Source organism: Merops nubicus, unplaced genomic scaffold (genome assembly GCF_000691845.1).
Source record: "Merops nubicus isolate BGI_N331 unplaced genomic scaffold, ASM69184v1 scaffold469, whole genome shotgun sequence".
Taxonomy (NCBI): Eukaryota; Metazoa; Chordata; class Aves; order Coraciiformes; family Meropidae; genus Merops; species Merops nubicus.
Window position 1 is genome coordinate 89768 of NW_008628782.1, and position 21647 is coordinate 111414.

Here is a 21647-nt window from a genome sequence, read left to right on the forward strand (position 1 = left end):
TTGATCCATACAAAGTGAATGAAGAGGCACACCATGAAAATGGAAGCTAAATGTACCTTATTTCTTATCTGATTCCCTAGTAATAGGAAATTAGGATTCTGGAAAAACATCCAGAGATTTCAGCAGCTGCATAGCCTTAGAAGAATAGGCCAGGCAAATTCAGATGAGATGCCCGAGGGTGACAGCTTTGGCTGGGATGATGCAGCTAGAAGAATCCCTAAGCTAGTAATGTGAAGAGGGTATTAGTTCAGCTTGGAGCCAGGAATTACAGCATTACCATGAGGAATGTTTTAAATTTCATGGAAAACTATTATATTTAAATTCATTAAAATACCAGTAGATAAGTGTAAAAAATAAGAAAATAATAATTTTTTTTAAAAAAGTCCTTTGATTACAAATTGATTTAAAAATAATCAGCTTATTTAAGTTGTGGATACGTGGCACTTCAAACTATTCATGTTTAGTATTTTTTCTCCAAGAATGCAAAAACACTTACAACACTCACTTAACCTGCATGCCAAGCCTCAACTTATATATTAATTTATTATTTTTTAATCAAGCCAAAGTCTGACCTGAATTAAAACTCAGGCATATAGCGAGTCTATTAGCCTGGCACAGATTCTGTTTGTCCAACAAGCAAAACTGAGGAAGAGTGGAATATGCTACTGCAAACAGTGTGTCATCTCCTACAATAAATGTCTTCCCTCTCAGCTCTTTGCAGGAGGCAATTGCCATGTGATGGTTAATGGATCGTGTGACATAGGTGATTAGGGAATGCCCTGTTTCCAGCACTCCTAGCTAGAGAGTTTGTTTGCTTTCCTGGGTGTTTCCAGTCTTTCTGTGAGTGGGGCAGAGGTTCCTGCCTGATATTTAGTTAATTCACTTCCTAATCCTTTTCCAGGCCTTCCCAAGCTCGCTTTTCATTTCTTCATTCAAGTCTTTCCTCAGGATTTTGACTTGCTGATGGAAAAAGATGAAGGCAAGTTCTGCAAAATCCCCACTGCAGCTGATGCCCCTCCAGACATTGACTTGAGTGCAGCCTGGATCTGGCCTTCATGCATGAGCTACCTTCATGCAAAGCAAATAGCTCCTGGGCTTCAGTACAAGGATTGCTTGCAAGGGAAGGGTTACTCATGTTTACAGGCTTATGTCTCAGAGGAGTGAACTCAAGCAGGGATATGTTTGTTTTCCTGCAAGAAAGCCATTCAGTAACGTTGAGGTTGTAAATGAGTGTTTATAGATTTAGGGATTTTTTTTCTTTTTAATGGAACAAATGACATTTGGTTTACCAGAGGAAGCCAAGCTATGACTGTTGCAACATAAGGTTGCTTGCTAATGTTTAGGCTATCCATCAGTGCAGAGGACGTTAAAAGGTAGAAAGGTTTTGATAAGAGGCTGGACACTGGGTTTTATCCAAACCTATTAAGCACATGTGATGAGAGAAAAAAACTTCCTGTGAACAGAAGCTTTCAAAATTGTCCTGTCCTCTTTGCTGCTACTAATGGTGAGAATAATGTTCTTTTCCCAAAAATGCTTTATCAGGCATCTGGCTGCTTGTAGTAATGCACTATAGCAAGGGCTCAGTTGGGTTGCTCACAAAAGATACTTCCAAGAACTGTGCAAGTAGCCTAACTTTTGAGTAGCTAGAAAATCCACATGAGTTCTGTCCTCCTTTTCTGCACTGTTTCTTAAGCCACCCTCCTCATCCTGCTGACAGGTACTGGTACTGGGTAGCTCATCTGTGTTTTCATCCTGCAATCTGTGTGCAAAGTGCTTTTAAACCAGAAAATAAAGCAAAAACACCTAGAACATACTTTCCCTTCCCTTGCTTTAAACCAAGTTTATATAAAACAATGTAATCTGGCTAGTTTATGAGCACTCCTACACCAATAAACCCACATGTCTACAGAAAGGAGGAAAAATTTCTTTGGTAAAGAAACTTACGTTAGCAGATTTCCAAAGAATTATTTAAAAAGTGTGGGTGGGGAAGGACTAGGGTTTGAAGATACTGAAGAATATCTTGCCAAGCACTTCTTGTGAGGCCCAGGTTCTCACTAATTGAGGTCAAAGGCATATCTGTGAGGTGACCAGTTTAGGTTCTTAAACTAAGCTGTATCCAAACCCTGTAGCTGATTTGGATTGTGGTGAGTGTTTCTATTTAATTGAAGAATTTCAGTTGATTCACTGAACTTGCAAAAGAAACTGAGGAAACAACTAGATTTTGTCTCATGGGACAACCTGTTCTTTCAAAATTACTTTCTGTGGGGCTCTGAGTGTTGAAGATTTCCTCTGGTTACCTACAGGAGTCAGGAAGAAATTTCTCCTTCTTAAACTAGGCAATCTTTTCTCATCCTTTGTTGCCCCAAAACTTGTGTTGTGGTTACACCTACAATTTCTCTGAATCAAATAATTTTATGTTCCAAGAAAGCCAAACTTGGAATTGAGGAGCTTTGTGTAGAAAACATTTTGACTCACACTATATGCATGGCTGTTGATTGTTTGGCACTATCAGGAATAGAAATGTGGTTTCTAGAAAGGAACAAAAAGGTCTACTGAGAACAGGAAATACAAGGTGTAGCTAGCTAGCAGACCCTGTTGGTGATTAACAGGAGAGACATGAAGAATGCTTCATATACTTTCTATGCACTTCTCAGAAAGGAGACCTTAGTGGTTGCCAAATTTCTCCAAGGAAGGGCATAGTTCAAGACTACATCTTGTAGCCCAGCACCAAAGAGGAAGGATGCTGGAAACCCTGAGAGGAAACTTGTCCTTTCACTACCAGTGGACTTGCTGAGGCCCAAGAGGCAGCCCAGTGAGCACAGAGCTGCAGCAGATCTGCTGCAGTAAATGAGTCCCTGAACCAAGGTGGTTAGTGTGGCCTTCTGTGACGGATTAGTGCAACCCCTCTGAGGAGAAGAACGTGCTCAGCTGTTTGCTGAGGGCTCTGTTGTCTTCAGTCGTTGTGTTTTTCTGTGTATCAACGTGTGTTTTGATGGTTTGGTAGAATATGAGGGAGAAGATTCAGCATGACTCCAGATCGACTTGCAGCTACAAATCAAACCCCAGAGTTGACAGGCACTGCTGATGTGCTCTATTCTACCAGCAACTGATCCTGCCCTCAGTACTGAAGGTACCACTTGATCAGAGGACAGGGTCAGGTTTCATTGTTTGCTCTGTCATTGACCTACTTTGCAATCCTAGGCGAGCAATTTCATGTTTTTGGCCTCTGTTCCCACTCCCAGAGCTAGTGAGACTGGTTTGCTGTGGAAGCTGTAGCTCTCCTGACCTGTGTAGGTAGTGCCTGGCGTGATGGGCTCCTGTTCTCAGGTACAATGTCTGCATGCTGTTGTAATAGGTAAATTGCTACTAATACCACAGCTGCTCTCCACGCTGCCCATCCACCTACTGCCAATTCCTACATCTGCCTTCTCAAAGCAAACACTCTGGAATTATGAAGCCTTGTGCTTTACTGCCTTGCCTCATACAGACCCAGATGACTTTGTGGTAGGAAAAAAAAAAAGAAAAAAAGAAGGAAAATGCAGAAGTCGATTACTTAAAGTGTTGCAGCTGCTCCTGATGCAGAATTGGCCGTTTGCTAAGTATACAGCTAAAACCAAACTGACAAGATCAGACACGGGGCAAGAAAAAGGAATGTTCCAACATTTTTGTGCGTAACACCGAGAAGCGTCAGGAGCCCGCGTGTGTGTGACAGTGCTGGGAACCCTCCCCTGAAACACGTGCCTCCCCCGGCCTTCCCAGGGTCAGAGCACCACCAAGACACTCTGCCTCCTCCTCCATTCCATTTCTCTGGAAATGTTAAATCCAACTTTTCCAGTTGGATTTCTCAACTGGATTTCTCCTGCATTTCTCAGCTGGACTCAATGGTCCTGAAGGTCTTTTGCAACCTGAATGATTCTGTGATTCTACTCACGATCAGGCCCTTCACACTTCCCTTCTGTAGGATTCAATGTTCAGTAGGACTTGATCTAGAATTTAATAGGACTTAATGATCAGTAGGACTCAATGATCTTGAGGGTCTTTTCCACCCTAAATGATTCTATCATTCTACTCACCATGAGCCCCTTCACACTGCCCTTCCATCAGCCATCAGCTGCATAGTCAGAACTTCCCAGGCTGTAGCTCAGACTGAATCTCAGCTAGCATTGGCCTGCCCTTGCACAAGGGAAGTGGGGGGACCATCAGAGTCACCCAGAGTGGCTCCAGACAGCTCCCTGCAGTGGGGCAAGCAGAGCCCAGGCTGTGTCCTACAGTGGCATGTTCCTGCTCTGAGGGCAACAGTCCAGACCCTGCTGGAGATTCCATGGGCCAGTTCTTGGGGTGAATCTCTAGCCACAAGCATCAGATCAGCCTTGGAGAATCAAAGAGGCACCATTTCATGGCCTCTGTTTTGGCTTCCATTACCTTTCCCCTTTGAACACATGTATTACCTGAACACATAACCTTGTCTTTCCCTGATTTCGTGCCTACCAGCATGACTTGCATGTGTCTGTCTAGTCTCCCTTTTTCTAATAACAGCTCTGATTACAGCCCTCCTTATGACTTCTTTTGCCTGTGTGCCTCAAAGGACAGGGGACACTCACCACTGATGGTCATATCATTGCTACCTGTCCTGCTAGCTGAGCCTTCCTCAAACATCTGGAGAATGATGTGACTCTGCAAAAGCAACAGTAGAAGTGGTGTTGCATGTGCCAGACTTCCCATCCTTGACACAAACCATTGCCCTCTGTGGTTGGTCTTGGGTCACGGCTGTGTGAGTGCAGATCCAGTGCAGCTGGATGAAGGCACTATTGCCAGGGTCTTGAGTATGAGTTCTCCTCATCCCATCATGCACCAGCTCACACCAAAATTAATTATAGCCTGTTTCATTCATAGTTTTGAAGTCTCTACTAGTAGCAAATCTGTGTAGAGATCTGCAGATAGATTGTATGTGGAGATTTGCTGTCAACATCTGAAAATGCAGGTATCATTAAGAAAGGAGTGCTTGGAACCAGAGGCAGCTCAAGGAAAGTTATGGCTTGAACTTTTGTCCATCAACTGAAACATTTTTAATTGTTTTAAGCGAGTTTGTTGTGGAATGTTTTCATAACCTGAGACATAACATAGGCTGCACTTTATTTATTTTATGCAAGTGACTTTTAAAAGAACTTGGCGTGTTTCAGTATCATGGCTGCATATCTGGAACTTGCCAGGAAAGCAGTGGTGTTTATGACAGAAATTTGCATGCAGTCTATTCAGTCTGAAGAGAGTGGTATCTTTCTGGTTCATATCATTTTTGCAGTGATGAACAGTCATGCTTTAAGATGATTCACATCCACTGGCAAGAGCCGGTATAAAACGAAAGCCTGTGTTTCAAGGTTTCTGTTCCTTATTCACTAATTGCAAGCTACAAACGGACTGATGTGAGGAATCTGAACATCTGTCATTTATCTCAGTGAGACTTCTTTGATTTCAATCACAGATGATGTCAGCTCTTGCACAAAACACAACCCTTAACCTCCCTGTTTGCTGTTCTGTAAAATATTGTGAGATTGCCACCTAGCTCATGAAGACTTAATCATCCAATGCAGCTTTAGCATTTTGAGGTTCTTGGGTGAGAGGCACTGTGGAAGGATAAAAAAGTACCTCCAGACTATGGACCTGCTCTGGTTCTTGCAAAATAAGCCTGACCTAGATCAATGCTCTTCTTTTTTTTCTGATCTGAAGTTCAGGGTTCTGCAAGCTATTTGTTTTTGTAGGCAGTGATTATTCAGATAGGTGGCTTGAAGCAGGACTGTTCATTTGCAAAGAAGATGCTTTGCCCAGAGCTCCAGGTTTCCTTTGGTGGGCACCCAGCATACAAACGCTCTTCCTCATCTGTTCTTGGGGCAATGATACGTGTCTGTGTTTCACAGAGTCCAGAGTTTTGCAAAATCCTTGGTACAAAGGACTGGGAGAGAGCTCAACAGCCTCTTGCACTGTACAGAGATCAAATAGACTTAGATCATCAACAGATGTCTGTCTGCTCTCAGAGGTCTTTGAGACCTCTGAGAACAGATTCTTCAATATTCACATGCCTGTTCTTGTGCTTCCCTGTGTGAAAAATTAGGAAAAAAGCTTTCATGTCCAATTAAATGGATTCCTTCACATCATTCTCCCACTGTAGAGCACAACATGCAGAATAATTCATCCATGCTCTCTTTATTAAAAACATTTCTATATTAAAACACCTTTATCATGTTTCACTGTTAGTTTTCCAGACTAAACAAATCTAGTTCCTCAATGCTTCCCTTTGGCATTTTTTCCCAAGCATGTTTCTCAACCCTCCAGACACTTGGTGCTCTCGTCAGCTCTCTAGAGCTTTCTCAAATGGTCATGACCCCAACTGGATACGTGTCTCTAGCTGGAGTCTCAGCACATCCCTTCCAGTTCCCTTTGAGATTTGGGCACTTTTCCCACAGAAACAGCCACACTGCACACAATAAACCAGCTCTGCACATGCAGGTTTGTGGTGTGTGCATCTGCTGTGGGTTCTGTACAGCTATTGGAAACGGAGTTGGTCCCACAGAAACACCTGCTGCTCACCCCACCCAGTTTCAGAAAGGCTAAACCCAGCTGCTGAGTAGTCAGGAAAGTGCTTTTGCTCACTGAAGTTGCAAATCTCTGCTAGCTGGCTGCCTTCTTTCACTGTGAAAAGAAGTGCTCTACATCTTGACCAAGGTCATATGTTTTAAACATTTGGAAGTTCTGTCTTAAGGAAAATTGCAACAAATAACATGGAATCATAGAATGGTTTGGGCTGGACAGGACCTAAAAAGCACCTAGTCCCACCCCCCCTGCCATAGGCAGGGACATCTCCTGCTAGACCAGGTTGATCAAAGCCCCATCCAGCCTGGCCTTGAACACTTCAGGGATGTGGCTGCTACCACCTCTCTGGGCAACCTGTTCCAGTGCCTCACCACCCTCACAGTGAAGAATTTCCTCCTAATTTCTGATCTAAATCTACCCTTTTCCAGTTTAAAGACATTACCCCTTGTCCTGTTACTCCATGGCCTTGTAAAAAGTCCCTTCCCAGCTTTCTTGTAGGCCCCTTTAGGTACTGGAAGACTACTCTAAGGTCTTCCTGAAGCCTTCTCTTCTCCATGCTGAACAAACCAAATTCTCTCAGCTTGTCTTCATAGCAGAGGTGCTCCATCTCTCTGATCATTGTTGTGGCACTCCTCTGGACTTGCTTCAACAGGTCCACGTCCTTCTTTTGTTGGGGGCTCCAGAGCTGGATGCAATACTCCAGGTGGGGCTTCACAACAGTACGAATCACCTTCCTCGACCTGCTGGTCGTGCTACTCTTGATGCAGCCCAGGATGCAGTTGGCTTTATGGGCTGCAAGCACACATTGCTGGGTCACGTTGAGCTTCGTCTTGAGCACCTCCCAAGTCCTTCTCTGCAGCCCTGCTGTCAAACCACTCATTGCCCAGCCTGTGTTTGTGCTTGGGATTGGCCTGACCTATGTGCAAGACCTTGCATTGGCCTTGAAAAACTGTGTGACATCATTAGTGGTTTTCATGCCATTTACTAAAATGTCTGGGAGGATCTCTTTTGTCTTTTAAATTAGAAAAAAAACAAAGTTTAAAAGTGGAGACTTTTTCCTCAGAGTGTGTTAAGGGCACTCAGAAGTAACTGAATATCCATGTTTTGTTTCTCAGATAATCACTAATCCAATTCCTAGCTGCGTTCTTTCCTTGAAAATTAAACAAGAGAGCATCATAAAACTGAGATGTTGCTTTGTCAGCAAAATACTTATACAAAGGTTTTCAGTTTCTGCCCATAAAAGTGAAGAAAAAAGAGATAGGAGATTTTGATTAAAACCTGCTGAATGTAGTTTGGACTTCTGGACTTTATTATTAAGCTATCTGGTCAAAAAGGGTAATGTGATGTGGTGAATTTCTGCTGTTGGATCAATTTAAGCACTTTCTGCTCTGCCAGAGCCTTAGGCCATGAATCTGGTTTTGTTTCTATCAGCTTTACTGTCGTGTTACTCTGTTGACTGACATAATTTCTGACTTACATTATCATAAGTGAGGTCAAGAATCACTTTCTTTGCCTTCAGGAAACAGAAGAGCCATTAGGGGGAATACAGGACTGTACTTGTTAAAACTACCCAGCGTTTGGGTTTGACTACAAGAAGACATAACAGTTTTCTGCAGGTGTTTCTGAAGAGTTAGCAGAATATTCATTGTCACACGCTCAGACATGAGGGTCTTAATCACAGTGTATGGCTCTCTCCACTGCCACAGGACATTTAATACGTTGGAAAAGGTGTCTCTGTTCCCCTGTAAAAGCCAAATTTGCTTTTACAGCCACTACCCATAATGCAGCAGGAGAATGGTGTTAATAACCATTTCACTGGGGCTGCAGAAATCTTTTGCACCTCTCCAGGGAAGAAGCAACTTTTTCTTCTGTAAGTGGCCAAAGTGTTACCTTTGGAAGCTTTCGCTCTTGGGATCCAAATGCCTTCTCACACTCGGAACCTGTGCTACCTAATTGTTCTCCAGGGAAGCAAAAATAGGTTGCTGGGTTGGGTTTGGGCTTGTAATTGTTTCTGGCTTTGTTTGAACGTCTGAAGGCTGTAGGTATGCACGGTACTCCAAGAAGAGAATGGCAGTCATGGTTATTTTATGGGAGCAGTGGGAACAATGAAGTCTCAAGGAAAATCTCAGGGAGGATCATACAAAGACTCCCTAGAACTGTATGTAGAGTTGGAAAGGTTTGGGAATGCTCCTCCCATAGATGTGGTGCAGCTGCTCTGCCCTGAAAACCATGAAGAGCTGCAAAGTAACACAAAATTATAGAATTATGAATCATTTAAGTTGGAAAAGACCATTAAGATCATAGAGTTCATAATGTTTTGCTGGGCCTACAAAACCTTTGGAAATGAGGAGCCTGTGGAAAAAAAAAAAAAGTAGCTTTTTGTTATAGAAAATGAAGTGGTCTAGTAAAGGGTTTACACTACACTGTAAGGATTTAGTCCAGTTAGAGGATGTATTTATGTCTTTACTAACCTTGGTATTGTTACTTTGCTCTCAGTTTGTTCAGAGGAAGCAAAGACTCAAAGGTCAGCAAGGAACAGTTTTGAAAAAACAAGTGGTGACTTTGTCTCCTCCAGACCTGGACAGAGGAATCAGATGGTGCCATTTTTAAATACTTCCCACATTATCTTACAGTTTCTTTTGCTCATTCTTCTCCCCTTTCCCTTTAAGAATTTAATTTCTTCTTTATGAAAGTTAGCTGATGCGTGTATATTTTTTTAATGTACTTTGATCTCAGACAAAATTTGATAGAATTATTACTATAATAATGCATCATGGCCTTGATCTTTAACACTAACCCAAGGCAGCTTACTTCCCATTGGGAAATGAATATCCAATGGGAAATGAAGCTGCCTGGCATGAGTAAGAATCAGGTCACTTGGTCTAAATTACTAATTATGAGGTATAGTACTTAGCTTTTGGATCCCTATTTTGGCCTATAAATTAACAAGTTCCAGATTTAATTAGTAGTAACTTCAGTTAGAGGCCTTAAGTATCAGTGTGACTTAGGTGCAACTCCATTCTTGTCAGAAGACACTCCTGATGGACAGCTACAAAGACTATGGAGTTCAGTGGTGTTCCTGTACCCTATAAATCAGAGAGTTGTTCAAGATAACCAGGTCTCTGAGCAGTGGACTCAGCACATGAGTCAAAGTCAGGCCCAGGCTTTGGGCTGCTGATGAGCTTGTGTTCACATCCCATGGAGGCAAACTATAAAGTACAGGTATTATTTCTTGTTGTTCCTAGCTGAAATCAGCTGAAATACTGCTTGTCATTAGGCTTTGGTTCCTATCTGAATATTCCTTTAAAATTAAAAAAAAATTAAAATACCTTTTAAAAGTTTGCCCCTTTACTTTTTTTCAGTAGTTTCAATGCAGCTGCTGTAGGACTGGAAAACAGGACTTTTGAGTTTTTTTCCCTAGGTCTTTCCCTGCTTCATTCTTGCCTCTACTCTCTTGAGCTAAAACTGGGACTTAGATTTAGTCATGGGCATCTACAGTTAGGAATTTCTGTAGCTGATCTGATTTACTGAGATTTGTTTAATAGTTCTCAGTACCTGTCAACCTCAGTGGCCAATCAAGCTGAGAAAATCTGGCTTTGTCTCAGTCTCTTCATCTTTTACAGGGTAATGTGAGGGCTCATCTACCTCTCAAGAAACTGATACTTTGTAATTATTAGCAATATACTCTGTGTGATTAAAAGTGGATATTTCCTTGGTATCTTTTCCTGAGGAAATGGGGGAATATATGGAAGAAATGAGGAAATCTTTCAGTGAGGTCAAAGATATCCAGCATGTTCTGCAGATTGTCTGTCAAGGTTGTGAATAGTGAGACTGCATTACACGGCATGCACAGACAGTTCTGCAAGCCATGTTCCTATTTAAAAACATTCAAGTGGAACAAACTTACTTTTTCATGTCACAACCAGGATCATATTCACGTTTCAGCAGCGGGAAGGAAAAGATAAAAGACTTAATTCAGCTTTCACCATGTTGGAGATTTTCTCTGGCTCCACCTCTGCCCCTTCCTCTGTCCTCATTCCCAGTTTTTTAACTCTGCCTGCAATGCAATTCAGTGCTTGGCAAGATAGCCCCAACTAAGGGTGAGTTAATGAGAACATCTGGCTAGGAATGAGTGATGATTCTCTAAGACCCACCCACTCAGCACATCTGGTGGTCATGGCCATGGATGGGGAACCTTGCAGAGTGTTAAGGCTTCTGCAAGGGAAGAGGATTTTGTCATCTGTGGCTAGATTTATTGAAACTACCCAAATCCGTATGGTTCTATAAAGGGTCTTTCATGTGAATGGGAGAAATGTCTATAAATAAGTGTACACAACACACACACACACACTTTTTTATGTAATTGCAGTATACTGTCAACGAGTAAGAATGTGGACTGCCTAAAAACTGTCCTTATAGATAATTAGTCCCAACGGTCCTAAACTGGTTAACCACCAAGGCACACTGCAAAGGACCTCTCTTTGGTAAGGGCTTTCTGAAGGAGCTGAACGTGCTTTCTCTCTGAAGGGAGGAGAGGATGAAAGAGTTTATGTGCTTGGTTGGCAGAGTTCCTTTTTGAAATGATTGTTCTAAAACTCCTGGATTATTTTTGTCCTTCTAATCATGAATTAACGTGTCCAGACACTTCTGTGAATATCTTTTTATCTCAATAATATATAAATCAATAAATACCAATGCACTGCTCTTGTTTTCCTTTTCCTTGCTGGTTAAAAAAAAAAAGAAAGAAAGAAAAAAATGGATTTTTCAGACAGCACAATGAATCATCAATGAAGTGAAAACATTGGGCAAATTCTCTTTTGTTTAAGAGAATGGCCTGTGCACAGTTCAGGCCAGCACATTTTTCATGGGATGCAAGGCAGCAGTTCAAAGAATTGGCAAGGAGCGGGTCCTGCATATTCATGAGTCTGGGCAAGGAGGTGAAGGTACAGGAGAAGGCAGAAAAGCAATGTGAGGATAGAGTGGAATGTGGAGCAAGTTACCACGGTATCCTATTTTACTGCTGTTTGACGTAAAACTCCTTTGGTTTTACACAACTGCTGGAATTGAATGGCAGCAGCTCAGGGCATAAATAATGAATGTGTCTTTTACACGTTAAGAGAGGAGGATCTGCACCTCCTCGCTGAGATAATGTGTCCCTCTCTTCTCTCCCCAGTCTCCAGCCTTCGTTCCTGAAGTCAGCCAAGATCTTATCAAACAGACAGAGCAGAAACTCAAAAACAGCCCCTGCAAAGAGCTGTTCTCTCACTGTACAAAGTAAGTATAACTCGACACCCAGGGATCACAGGGCTGCAGTCAGCAGCTTGCAAGGAATGTGTCAGGTAAAGAGACACTTCAGTCTGAACCTGAAGCAGGTATCTTTGGCTTATCCTGGAGGCAGAGCTGACAAGCAGTGAAGTCATTTCATCTGAACAAAATATAAAGAATATTTCCATGCCATTATATACACTCCACACAGGCACTTAGTGTTTCAGGTATTTGACAGTGTTCTAGCCAAGTAAACCAGCCATGGATTTCATGCTGTGTGAAAAGAGCTACAATGATAATGTATCCAAAGAAAACATCTCTGTTTCAAAGTGAATAAAAATTAAGTGGCTATACACTCCATTTAGACAGAGGAATGTGCAAACTTGCTCCACATGGCTTTTCCAGAAAATCTTCACCAGGAGAGTGGGGCTGGTTTAATGCTTTCTGTCTGCCTGTGGCGTTCAGATGGAGGTGCATTATTTCATCCTTTGTCTGGGAAAAGGCTTATCAGTTTTTGCAGCAGCGTCGCCGTTCATACTATGATGTGCTAAAGCTCCAGGTATGCAATCTGCCTCTGCAAACACTGACTGGAGAACGTTCACGCCAGTAGATCATAAACCAATAAAAATATGAAAAGGAGGGATCATCGCAAGCTGGCCCATGTGGTTTCTGGCTGAGCACAGTTTGTTTTCCCTGGATGATGTAATGGGGATTTGTAAAATTCGCTCCGCTGTCATTCATTGTTTTGACTCATTTCATTGACCTTTTCTGGTTTCAGTTATTCTTTGCGTTGGTAGGAGATGTGGGTTATTTCTGGCCTTCTCTTATAACATAAGCAGTTTCCTTGCATTGGCCTGGTGTCGTCTAGAGATGCTGGTATAACTCACACCACTTGTGTGTGCCAGTCCCAGTGACAAAGGCAGAGCTGTGCTCCACACAAACCTCCCTGATGCCTGTTTCCAGTTCTCAAATCGGTTTGAAAGCTGACAGTTCCCTCTAAAATGCACTTTGTTGTTGCCAAAGAGGGGAACTAAAAAGCAAACAACTGCTGAAAGGCAGCTATTGTTCTTTAAAATATGTGCAGCTTTTAATTAACTGAATGGACTGGGCTAGCGTTGGACACCACTTAATTCAGGCTCGTATTCACCGGCAGCCAGTCCCTCGGCTCAGCTGAAACAGATAAATGAGCCAGGTTTGGGACCTTGTTAATAAATATGCTGATCATTTCACATGGACTGAAACGGGGTCAAAAGGAAGTTTTAAAAACTTGCTGTTGGTATTTACCAAATGCACGGAATAATGTTAATTTTGGAAGAGTTCACAGTCAGACCGAAGAAGGGAGCCATACATACAAAAGTGAAGCTTGCTATCCTGCAGGAGCAGTAATGAGGATGAGTTTCAGACATCTCTTCATAGATAAGATCAGTCTGTGGGAGAAATGCACATAGAACTCTAACTTCTGCTTTGACCTTTGATATTTTGCCTGTCTGTGCTTTCCCCCCCTCCGATTTCCCCTATAATTTTGCTTTGAATTTGGACGTTTGTTAAAGCTTATTAAGACTTACATTTTGTTTTATTTTCTAAGCTTTGGGGAAACCGTATGATCTGTGTCAAATCAAAGCTAATGAACACAACAACAATTTGACTTCTGAATACTGAATATGTGCAATTACCTGTCTGTTCCAAATTGATGGTGCAAGAATTACCAAAAAGAATTCAAACAGCTGAGAAATTCCAAAAACTTATGAATAATAGCTCATGAACAGGGAGGAACTAAACTGGAGAGACACGTTATTCATGGTGAATTGTTTGCTCAGGTCTACAACTGCCCCAGGGTAAGATACAGATTATCCATTTGTGAAACAGAGTATTCCTTCAGAGAGGATTTCCTCATCCAGCAAAATCTGGAAATCATAGAATCACAGAATGGTTTGAGTTGGACAGGACCTTAAAGATAGTCTAGTTCCAACCCCCCTGCCATGGGCAGGGACACCTCCCACTGCACCAGGTTGCTCAAAGCCCCATCCAGCCTGGTCTTGAACATATCCAGTGTTGGGGCATCTACAGCCTTCTAGGCAACCTGTTCCAGTGACTCACTACCACCAAGTGAAAATAATCTTCCTAATTTCTGATCTAAATCTCCCCTCTTCTAGTTTGAAGCCATTACCTCTTGTCCTGTCTCTACAAGCTCTTGTAAGAAGTCCCTCCCCAGCTTCATTGTAGGCCCCCTTCATATACTGGAAGGCTGCAATAAGCTCTCCTCAGAGCCTTCTCTTTTCCAAGCTGAACAACCTCAACTCTCTCAGCCTGTCCTCACAGGAGAGGTGTTCCAGCCCACTGATCATTTTCATGGCCCTCCTCTGGACCTGCTCCAACAGGTCCACATCCTTCTTCTGTTGGGGGCTCCAGAGCTGGACACAGTACTGCAGGTACTCATGAGAGCACAGCAGAGGAGGAGAATCGCCTCCTTGACCTGCTGGCCATGCTTTTTTTGGTGCAGCCCAGGATACTGTTGGCTTTCTGGGCTGCTTTCATGCATTGTTGGCTCATGTTGAGCTTCTCATCAACCAGCACCCCCAAGTCTTTCCTCAGAACTGCTCTCAATCCACTCATTGCCCAGACTGTATTTGTATCTGGGGTTGCCCCAGCCTGTATGCCTGTATGCCCTTAGATACAGACACAAAAGTGTCTGTGTACTCCAAGACAGAAATACTAATTTTTTCTGGGTATTTTTCACCCAAAACCAAGTTTTGTCCCTGCCAGTGCTGCTAGCAGAGGTGGATACAGTAAGGAAGGCAAGAACCAAACCATCAAGTCAACAACCCCCTGTTAAACAATGTGACTTCCTTCATCCCAGGCAGCTCTCTCAGCTCAGTCCATCTTTTCTTAGCTCTGAACCCTGGCCTTTCTTATAGGATGGCTGTTGGTGCCTGGCTGCTTGTAGCCTGTCACATACTTATTTCTCACGTTTGCAGACTGGCCTTTTTATTCCTTTGATTATGCAAAAGACTTTGCATCCACTGCATGAGCCCCAAAATGCTTTTTCTTGGTCCAGAAACAAGCCAACATCCCTGTTCAGACTTTCCTCTGTTTTACTCTACAAAGAGCTGTCAGGAAAAGCCCTTTGGCTTTAATCATAGTTAGTACTTCTGTATAGCAGGAATTGAAATTGATTTTTTTGCTCAAAATGACACCTCTGATGGTCCCTCTTTGACAGAAATGGGCTTCAGCCAGAAATTTTCAATCCAGATGTAAACATCCCTCAAAATTACAGAAGCTCAGTTCCTGAGGGTGTTGTGTTAATTTACTAACAGGAGGAAGGACATTTGTTGTCTAGTGACTAACAGCCTTTGTAAAAGTCCATTGAAGCCAGTGGGAGATGCCCTGTTAATTTTTAGCAAGCATAACCAGTACACATTACTATTCAACGTGAATAAGCCCTCCTGTTATGAAATACATGGAACATATCACTTTTTTTGAAACCATGACTAAAATAAAGTACAAAATAAAGAAGTAAAATGATCCTACCATATCAGAAATCTGGATTTTTCTCCTCTTTGTTTTGTTTCGCTTTTGCTCCAAGTTCAGGATTATAAAATACTTATATATCCTTTTCATCTGAGATAGATCTGTCCTTGACCACCTCAGTGGGGAACCATTCCAAGAATACCTAAACAGCATGTACTTCGACAGGTTTCTCCAGTGGAAGTGGTTGGAAAGGTAAGTGGCACAACATTTTTTTTAAATTGAAAATTAATACAAAAGATGTATTGTCACTTTCCCTGCAAAGTCTGTAGAATACACTCAAAATCTGACAGCTGAGATAGTATGTTTGCCCCTTTTGCCTTCAAGATGAAGACAGTTTGGCCTTTCCTCATTGTTACCAATGCCTCATCCTAATGTTTGCATTTATGGCCCTCTCTGTGCAGCAGTTGTACTGTCTCTTCACTGTTCTCCTTCAGGAAGGTCCATCAAGACTCATTCCCTGTTTCCCTGAGCTGTACTCCAGGGAAGCTCTCCCAGAGAGCTCCAGAAGGCTTTCCTAATTTTAGCATTTGTTTCTAAGTGTTCATTGTTAGAAGGTTCAAGACAATTTAATGGTTTCAACTACAAGAAGATGCTTTATAGAAAAGTCATTATTATGTTGGCATTAGATTCAATTTAACCATGAGCTGAGTCTCCGGCTGTGACCATCCAACAAGCACAATTGGTGTCTGGGATATGAATGGTGCTCGTTGATCCTCCATGAGTGTACTCACACCCATAAATACTCCTCAGCAGCTCTCTCTCTCTTTAAGGACATCACACTTCTGAAGGTGACATGCTCCAGCAAGCAGCTTGGCATCTTTTTTGCACAGTACGCTTGTGCACAGCAAGTAAATAGGAAAAGACCCACAGCCTATAAAAAAAAACAAGAATCCAAATTTCCTGTGGTCTGAGAAACATCTGTGGCCAATTTCACCATAGGTCCTGTCACCATGAGCTACTCATGGCACAGCTTGAAGGACACATTGCACTTTTTTTATAACCTACATATAGCATCTCTAATGCTAAACATACAATACACATCCAGTCTCTGGCTTTTGCATTTGCAAACAATGTGCCCAAGCAAGAGTGAAACAGATACTGCTTGCTAGGGAAGTAATGAATAAACAGAAATCCACCCCAGAACACCAAGGAGCCAGTTTTGGCTTCTAAAGCTCAAGTGTTCAGCCATTTAATGGCATTAGGTGCATTAGACACATTAGGTATGGTTAAAGTACATGCAGCAACTTCAGTTGTCTTTCTGTTTAGCCATGCTCTGGATGTGGTGACTTTTTTTGTCTGGAAAAATTATTGCTATTATTAAATCACTGTCAACAGACAAAAATATGGCACATAGGTCCTCGCACTGTATTTATTGGCTAGACATTTCTGAGCACATTAAGGCAGCCCTAGTGGGTATTAATTGGCAAGGAAGGGGGCCCTTGCCTTCTCCTTGTCGGTGGGGGCTGTTGCAGACGTACGCCGCTGGGTAACAGTGACCTTGAGCTGAGAGGAGCCTCGGGTTCCACAAATGGAACTAATTATGGCAGATGAGTTAGGGCCAGACCCACGAGCGGTGTGTATCAGCGTGATGCCTCGGAGATCAAAGGAGCTGTGCCAGTTCCTCTCCCTGGAAAGCCACAGAGCTGCTGCACAAGAGGGAGGGGAAGCGGTGGGCAGAGAGGAGCCATCTCATGCCAAGACGTGCTCCACATGCCATTGCTACTGAATCCAGAATTTATTCTTCCATTTCAATTAAAAAAGCAGCAGATGATTCATCTCTAGCCAGGCTATTTCCTATCTATTTTCACATTTGGGGTAAGGAATTTTCTGAAATGCTTTGAGGATTTTTTTTTTCCATTCCCCCAACAAATGTGACATGCTATTGGATATTCCTGGCTTAAGGAGCTGGGAGAGCTCTTTTTAGGATTAGCAAAGAGATGCTAGCAGGACAGAGTGATCAATGGCTCCTTCTGACAGCCTGCTGGCTCCTATGGAGGAATCATAGAGTCCATTTACTCCAGGGACAATGCTGAGCATGGAGTTATCACTGCTAATTGTTGCTTTTAACCCCAGTTCCCTTTGCAGTGTCCTCATTGAGGCCTGAAAATAGCATCTATTCTTCTTCTAGTTTTGGCCCAATGCATGTTTTCCTTCCCCCACTTTTAAAAACAAGAACGAACACAAATGTAGCTATTCACTTTAATATTAATTCCTTATTGTCATCAACCTCATCATCAGCGTTGTGGGAAGAGGCACGTGGCTGTGATCCCTCTGCCGTCTGGCTGCCCGCCAGAGGAGAACAAAGCTGGGCAAAATATTCCTATAGACTGCAAATCTAATTGTAAAACTTCAGTGGTGGAGTGGTGGGTACAAAACTGGGATCTCTCTGAACCTAGACTTCTTCTTCTGTCACATTATAAAACTTTTAGGTTGAAAAAATATGTTAGATGTAGGGCTGGAGCCATTTTGGTGGAGCAGGATTTTATGGGAAGCCTGTGAGATCATCTAGTAATCATGTCCAGTGTTCATGAGGCAACATTCTGCCCTTTAGAAAGAAAGACAAATTTATTTAACCCTTAAGTTGGCCCTTGAAAGGAAAGAGATGCTTTTCTTCTCTTCTTGCCCATGGTGCTGTCCCAGGAGGCAGGTACCAGGTGGGGCCAGACAGGGTTGGAGCTCCGCTTCCTGCTCTCCACTTCTGCAAATGGCATCTCAGCCCATCTCTCCCCTTCCTGGGATTGTTTCTTTCCTTATTTTACATCAGTTTCCTGTCTTGTTTAAGGTCAAGACACCAGAAATATTTTCTAGTGGACTGAATTTTAGATCTCTTTTTCTCATCTTGAAGATAAAAAGCGACAAAGTGTTAGACCAGCACAAACCTAAAAAAAATCCTATATATCAAGGGAATTAAAATCTTGTTGGAATCTCTCAGGGCTCCTCTTTTCTTAACAAAGGCCAAAGCTAGAAACTGGAGATTCAGAACCCTCCCTGGTCCTAAGATGCTAGCAGAAATTATACTGGTGACTCACTAATGTGTTGTATTTTATTACAGCTTAATATGTTGGAATTGAAAAGTTCAAGCCATACATAGTATTGAAGTAATGTAATTACATAATTATATATTCTATTATATAATCTGATTACCTTGAAATAATGCGATTATATAATATTTATCTATTTTGCTTTTCAAAAGCATGCTCTGAAATTAATAAATCACAGAGAGTGCATTAAATGTAGTGTGTCTTTTTTTCTTGTTTTATTTCCTTTTCTTCCAGACAACCAGTAACGAAGAACACGTTTCGGCAGTACAGGGTACTGGGGAAAGGTGGCTTTGGGGAGGTGAGTAATTCTGAAAGTTTCTGTTAAGCCTCTGTCTTACTTCTCAGGCCCTGCAGGTTACAGCAGCCTGATGTGACTTTTTCATTCATTGGAACAGGCTGATTTTCATTAATTGCTGACAGTTCTACTTCATCTCTGATGACACTGTCATTTCAAAAGAACACTTTTGAGAGTGATTTTGTATCCCACTGGTGCACTGACAGTGAAATTAGGGTCACACCCTTAGTTGTGTTGTACTGGTGGCTCGAGGTCGCTGCCTAGGCAGCAGAGGAGGCGAGGATGAGCTTTAGCTGAGCAGATTACAACCTGCACAGACAAAAGGGTAGGAAGCAGGCGGAGGAAAGTGAAATAAGGAAACCAATATTACACAGCAGGTTTGGAAACAGTAGTTGGCTCCCCAGCTGCCCCCGCCTGTGCCTCAGTTGCTATGCTGCCGTCTCTCACCTTAAAAGGTCTGAATCAGATCAGCTGGAGGGGAGTAAAGTGCAGCCCAGACACAGTGTTTGCTTCGATTGACCCAGCAATTGTTCTCTTTCATCCGCAGGTCTGCGCGTGCCAAGTCCGAGCGACAGGGAAGATGTATGCCTGCAAGAGATTAGAGAAGAAGAGAATAAAAAAGAGGAAAGGCGAATCCATGGCACTAAATGAAAAGCAGATTTTAGAAAAAGTCAATAGTCAGTTTGTAGTGAGTATTGAACTCTCTAGCACTCGGCTCCCTGCTCACCTGCTGAGCGCTGTCCTTGTCAAATCTGATGTCTCTTCCAGCTCCTGCGACAGGAAAGGTGCCAGAAGCTGACTCCCTCCACTTTGCACCTCAGTCTTGCTCCATGCACCTTTGCTGAGTCTCATTCTACTCTCTGAGCTGTCAGAAATGCACCATCCAAGGTGCCTGTTCCTACCATGGGAACGTGATGCGTTTTACAGCCTTGACTTGCATCAGGGCTGCATCAGGCTGAGCTATTTTTATCCAGCGTGATTACCTGAATTCCCAGTGCCTGGGAGAGATGGGCTTGGAGGAGACTGAAGGAGATTCAACCCAAACAGATTGCCTACTAGAAGCATCCAGGCAGTGATGTGGAGCTGGTCTGCCTGACATAGGTCTCTCCTGAGTTGTGCCAGCTTCTGCATCTCTTTAAAAACTCACCTTCGATTTAAAAGAGAAAAGTGTGGTTGTCTCAGCATCTGTCATGTTCTTTATAGTTATTTTAGGAAACACTGTGAATACAACAGATGCAAGGTGTTTACTTACCTCTGGCAGAAGCAAAGACAATGGCATGTATTTTAAAATGCTGAGAAGCTTTTGACTCCTCTGATCATTCCTGGGGCACCCACCAGAGCCTGGCAGGGTGATGCTGACCTTCAGGTCTCAGTGGTGGTCCATTTGACTACCACAGAACCAGGCTACCTGGGTCTTCCTAGGAACCTACTGAGATTATCATTTTTTGACAGCTATCCAGCAAACCAGTGCAGTGAGAGGCGTAGAGTCCTTTGAATATTACGATTTCTCTTACATGGAGAAGTATGCTTGGAATGAATGTGTGTGTCCAGCCTGTGAAGCTATCCAAACATTAACCTTGGGGGTTTCTGATGATGAATAGGCTGGGTGTAAGAAATCAATCTGCCAAATCCTAACATCTGATTTTTCTGTACTTTTAAAATGTATGTTTGCTATTGTAATAAGGCCCCATATCAAATTCAGTCAATATATTTTTGTCCCTTTCTATAGAAAATCTTTAATGAAAAGTTAGTGCTTTTTTCTTGGCAGCTAACTGAACTGACACAACTATGCTACAAATGTTTTTCTAGGTCAATTTAGCCTATGCCTATGAAACAAAGGATGCACTGTGCTTAGTTCTGACCATAATGAACGGAGGCGACCTGAAGTTTCATATCTACAACATGGGAAATCCTGGCTTTGAGGAGGAAAGAGCTTTGTTTTATGCAGCAGAGATTCTTTGTGGCTTAGAAGACCTACACAGAGAAAATACTGTGTACAGGTAAGCACTCTCTAGAGTCGTAGGATGTCTTTTCTGGGTAGAAAAGAATTGCCTGCATCCTCCCTACTCATCGTAGTGCTGTACAGCTTGGATGCCTCAGGGCTTTGGCTGAAATTTTGCAGATCCCTGTACCAATACAGTGTAATTCAGTAATAATGGAAGGAAGCAGTTTCTTCACTAAATACATCCTGTCTAAATAATACAGAACTAACACAAAGCTCCCCAAACCCTACCTCACCGTGCACCATAAGAAAATCCTGGCAGTTCCTTTAAAGGGATTTCATTAAGAAATCTAGTTTCCAGTTGGTATAGAATGGAACTCATCCTGTTCAAGCCTCTGTTTTAATTAGTTAGATGGTATTAGGGGCTGCAGGATGTCAGACGTGGCCACACCACCCCTCCCTCCCGAGGGAGCACGGTTAGCACATGCGGGCGCTGGGGCACGGCCGTGCTCCGGGGTACACACCAGCCTGATGAGCTCGGTGGGATGGTGCTGGTGGCCGCAGCCTGCCAGCCGTGGGAGGAGGCACTTTCCCAGCCCGGCAAGGGAGGCGTCCTGCTGGCAGCATCCCAGGGGGGGCGGGTGCAGCCAGCGGGCAGGGCGCTGCCCGGCGCGGGGACGGGCAGATGCTTCAGCAAGGCCAGGCTGTAGAGGCTCAGCTTCCACACTGCCTCCCAGCTCTGGAGAAGTGCTCTTCCAGGGCATCACAAGGTTTACTTACTGGATAAGCAGGATGATTGCAGAGTTCTTGTGACTCCATGAGGATTTATGTTTTTTAATCAACGACCAGAGTAGTTGTAAACAACGTTTAATGTTTGTCTTCATCATCCCAGCTTGTGAAATCATTACTGCTGGCACTCACAGCAGAAGAGGGCTTGTAAATTGATGAAAGAACTTCCAAGGACAATGATTAATAGACAATAATAAGTTAT

At 42.9% G+C, this 21647-nt stretch overlaps 1 protein-coding gene across 1 annotated transcript in view; it reads left to right on the forward strand.

Moving 5' to 3' along the window:
• LOC103779123 (G protein-coupled receptor kinase 5) overlaps positions 1-20718 on the forward strand; it is a gene marked incomplete at its 5' end in the record, with an annotated part of 70888 nt that extends 50170 nt beyond the window's left edge. Inside the window, 5 exons of the mRNA XM_008946741.1 lie at positions 11759-11859; positions 15478-15570; positions 18654-18717; positions 19262-19402; positions 20524-20718. Of these exons, the coding sequence (XP_008944989.1) occupies positions 11759-11859; positions 15478-15570; positions 18654-18717; positions 19262-19402; positions 20524-20718 (594 nt within the window). The remainder of the gene's footprint in view (positions 1-11758; positions 11860-15477; positions 15571-18653; positions 18718-19261; positions 19403-20523) is intronic.
• Between the last annotated feature and the right edge of the window lie 929 nt (positions 20719-21647).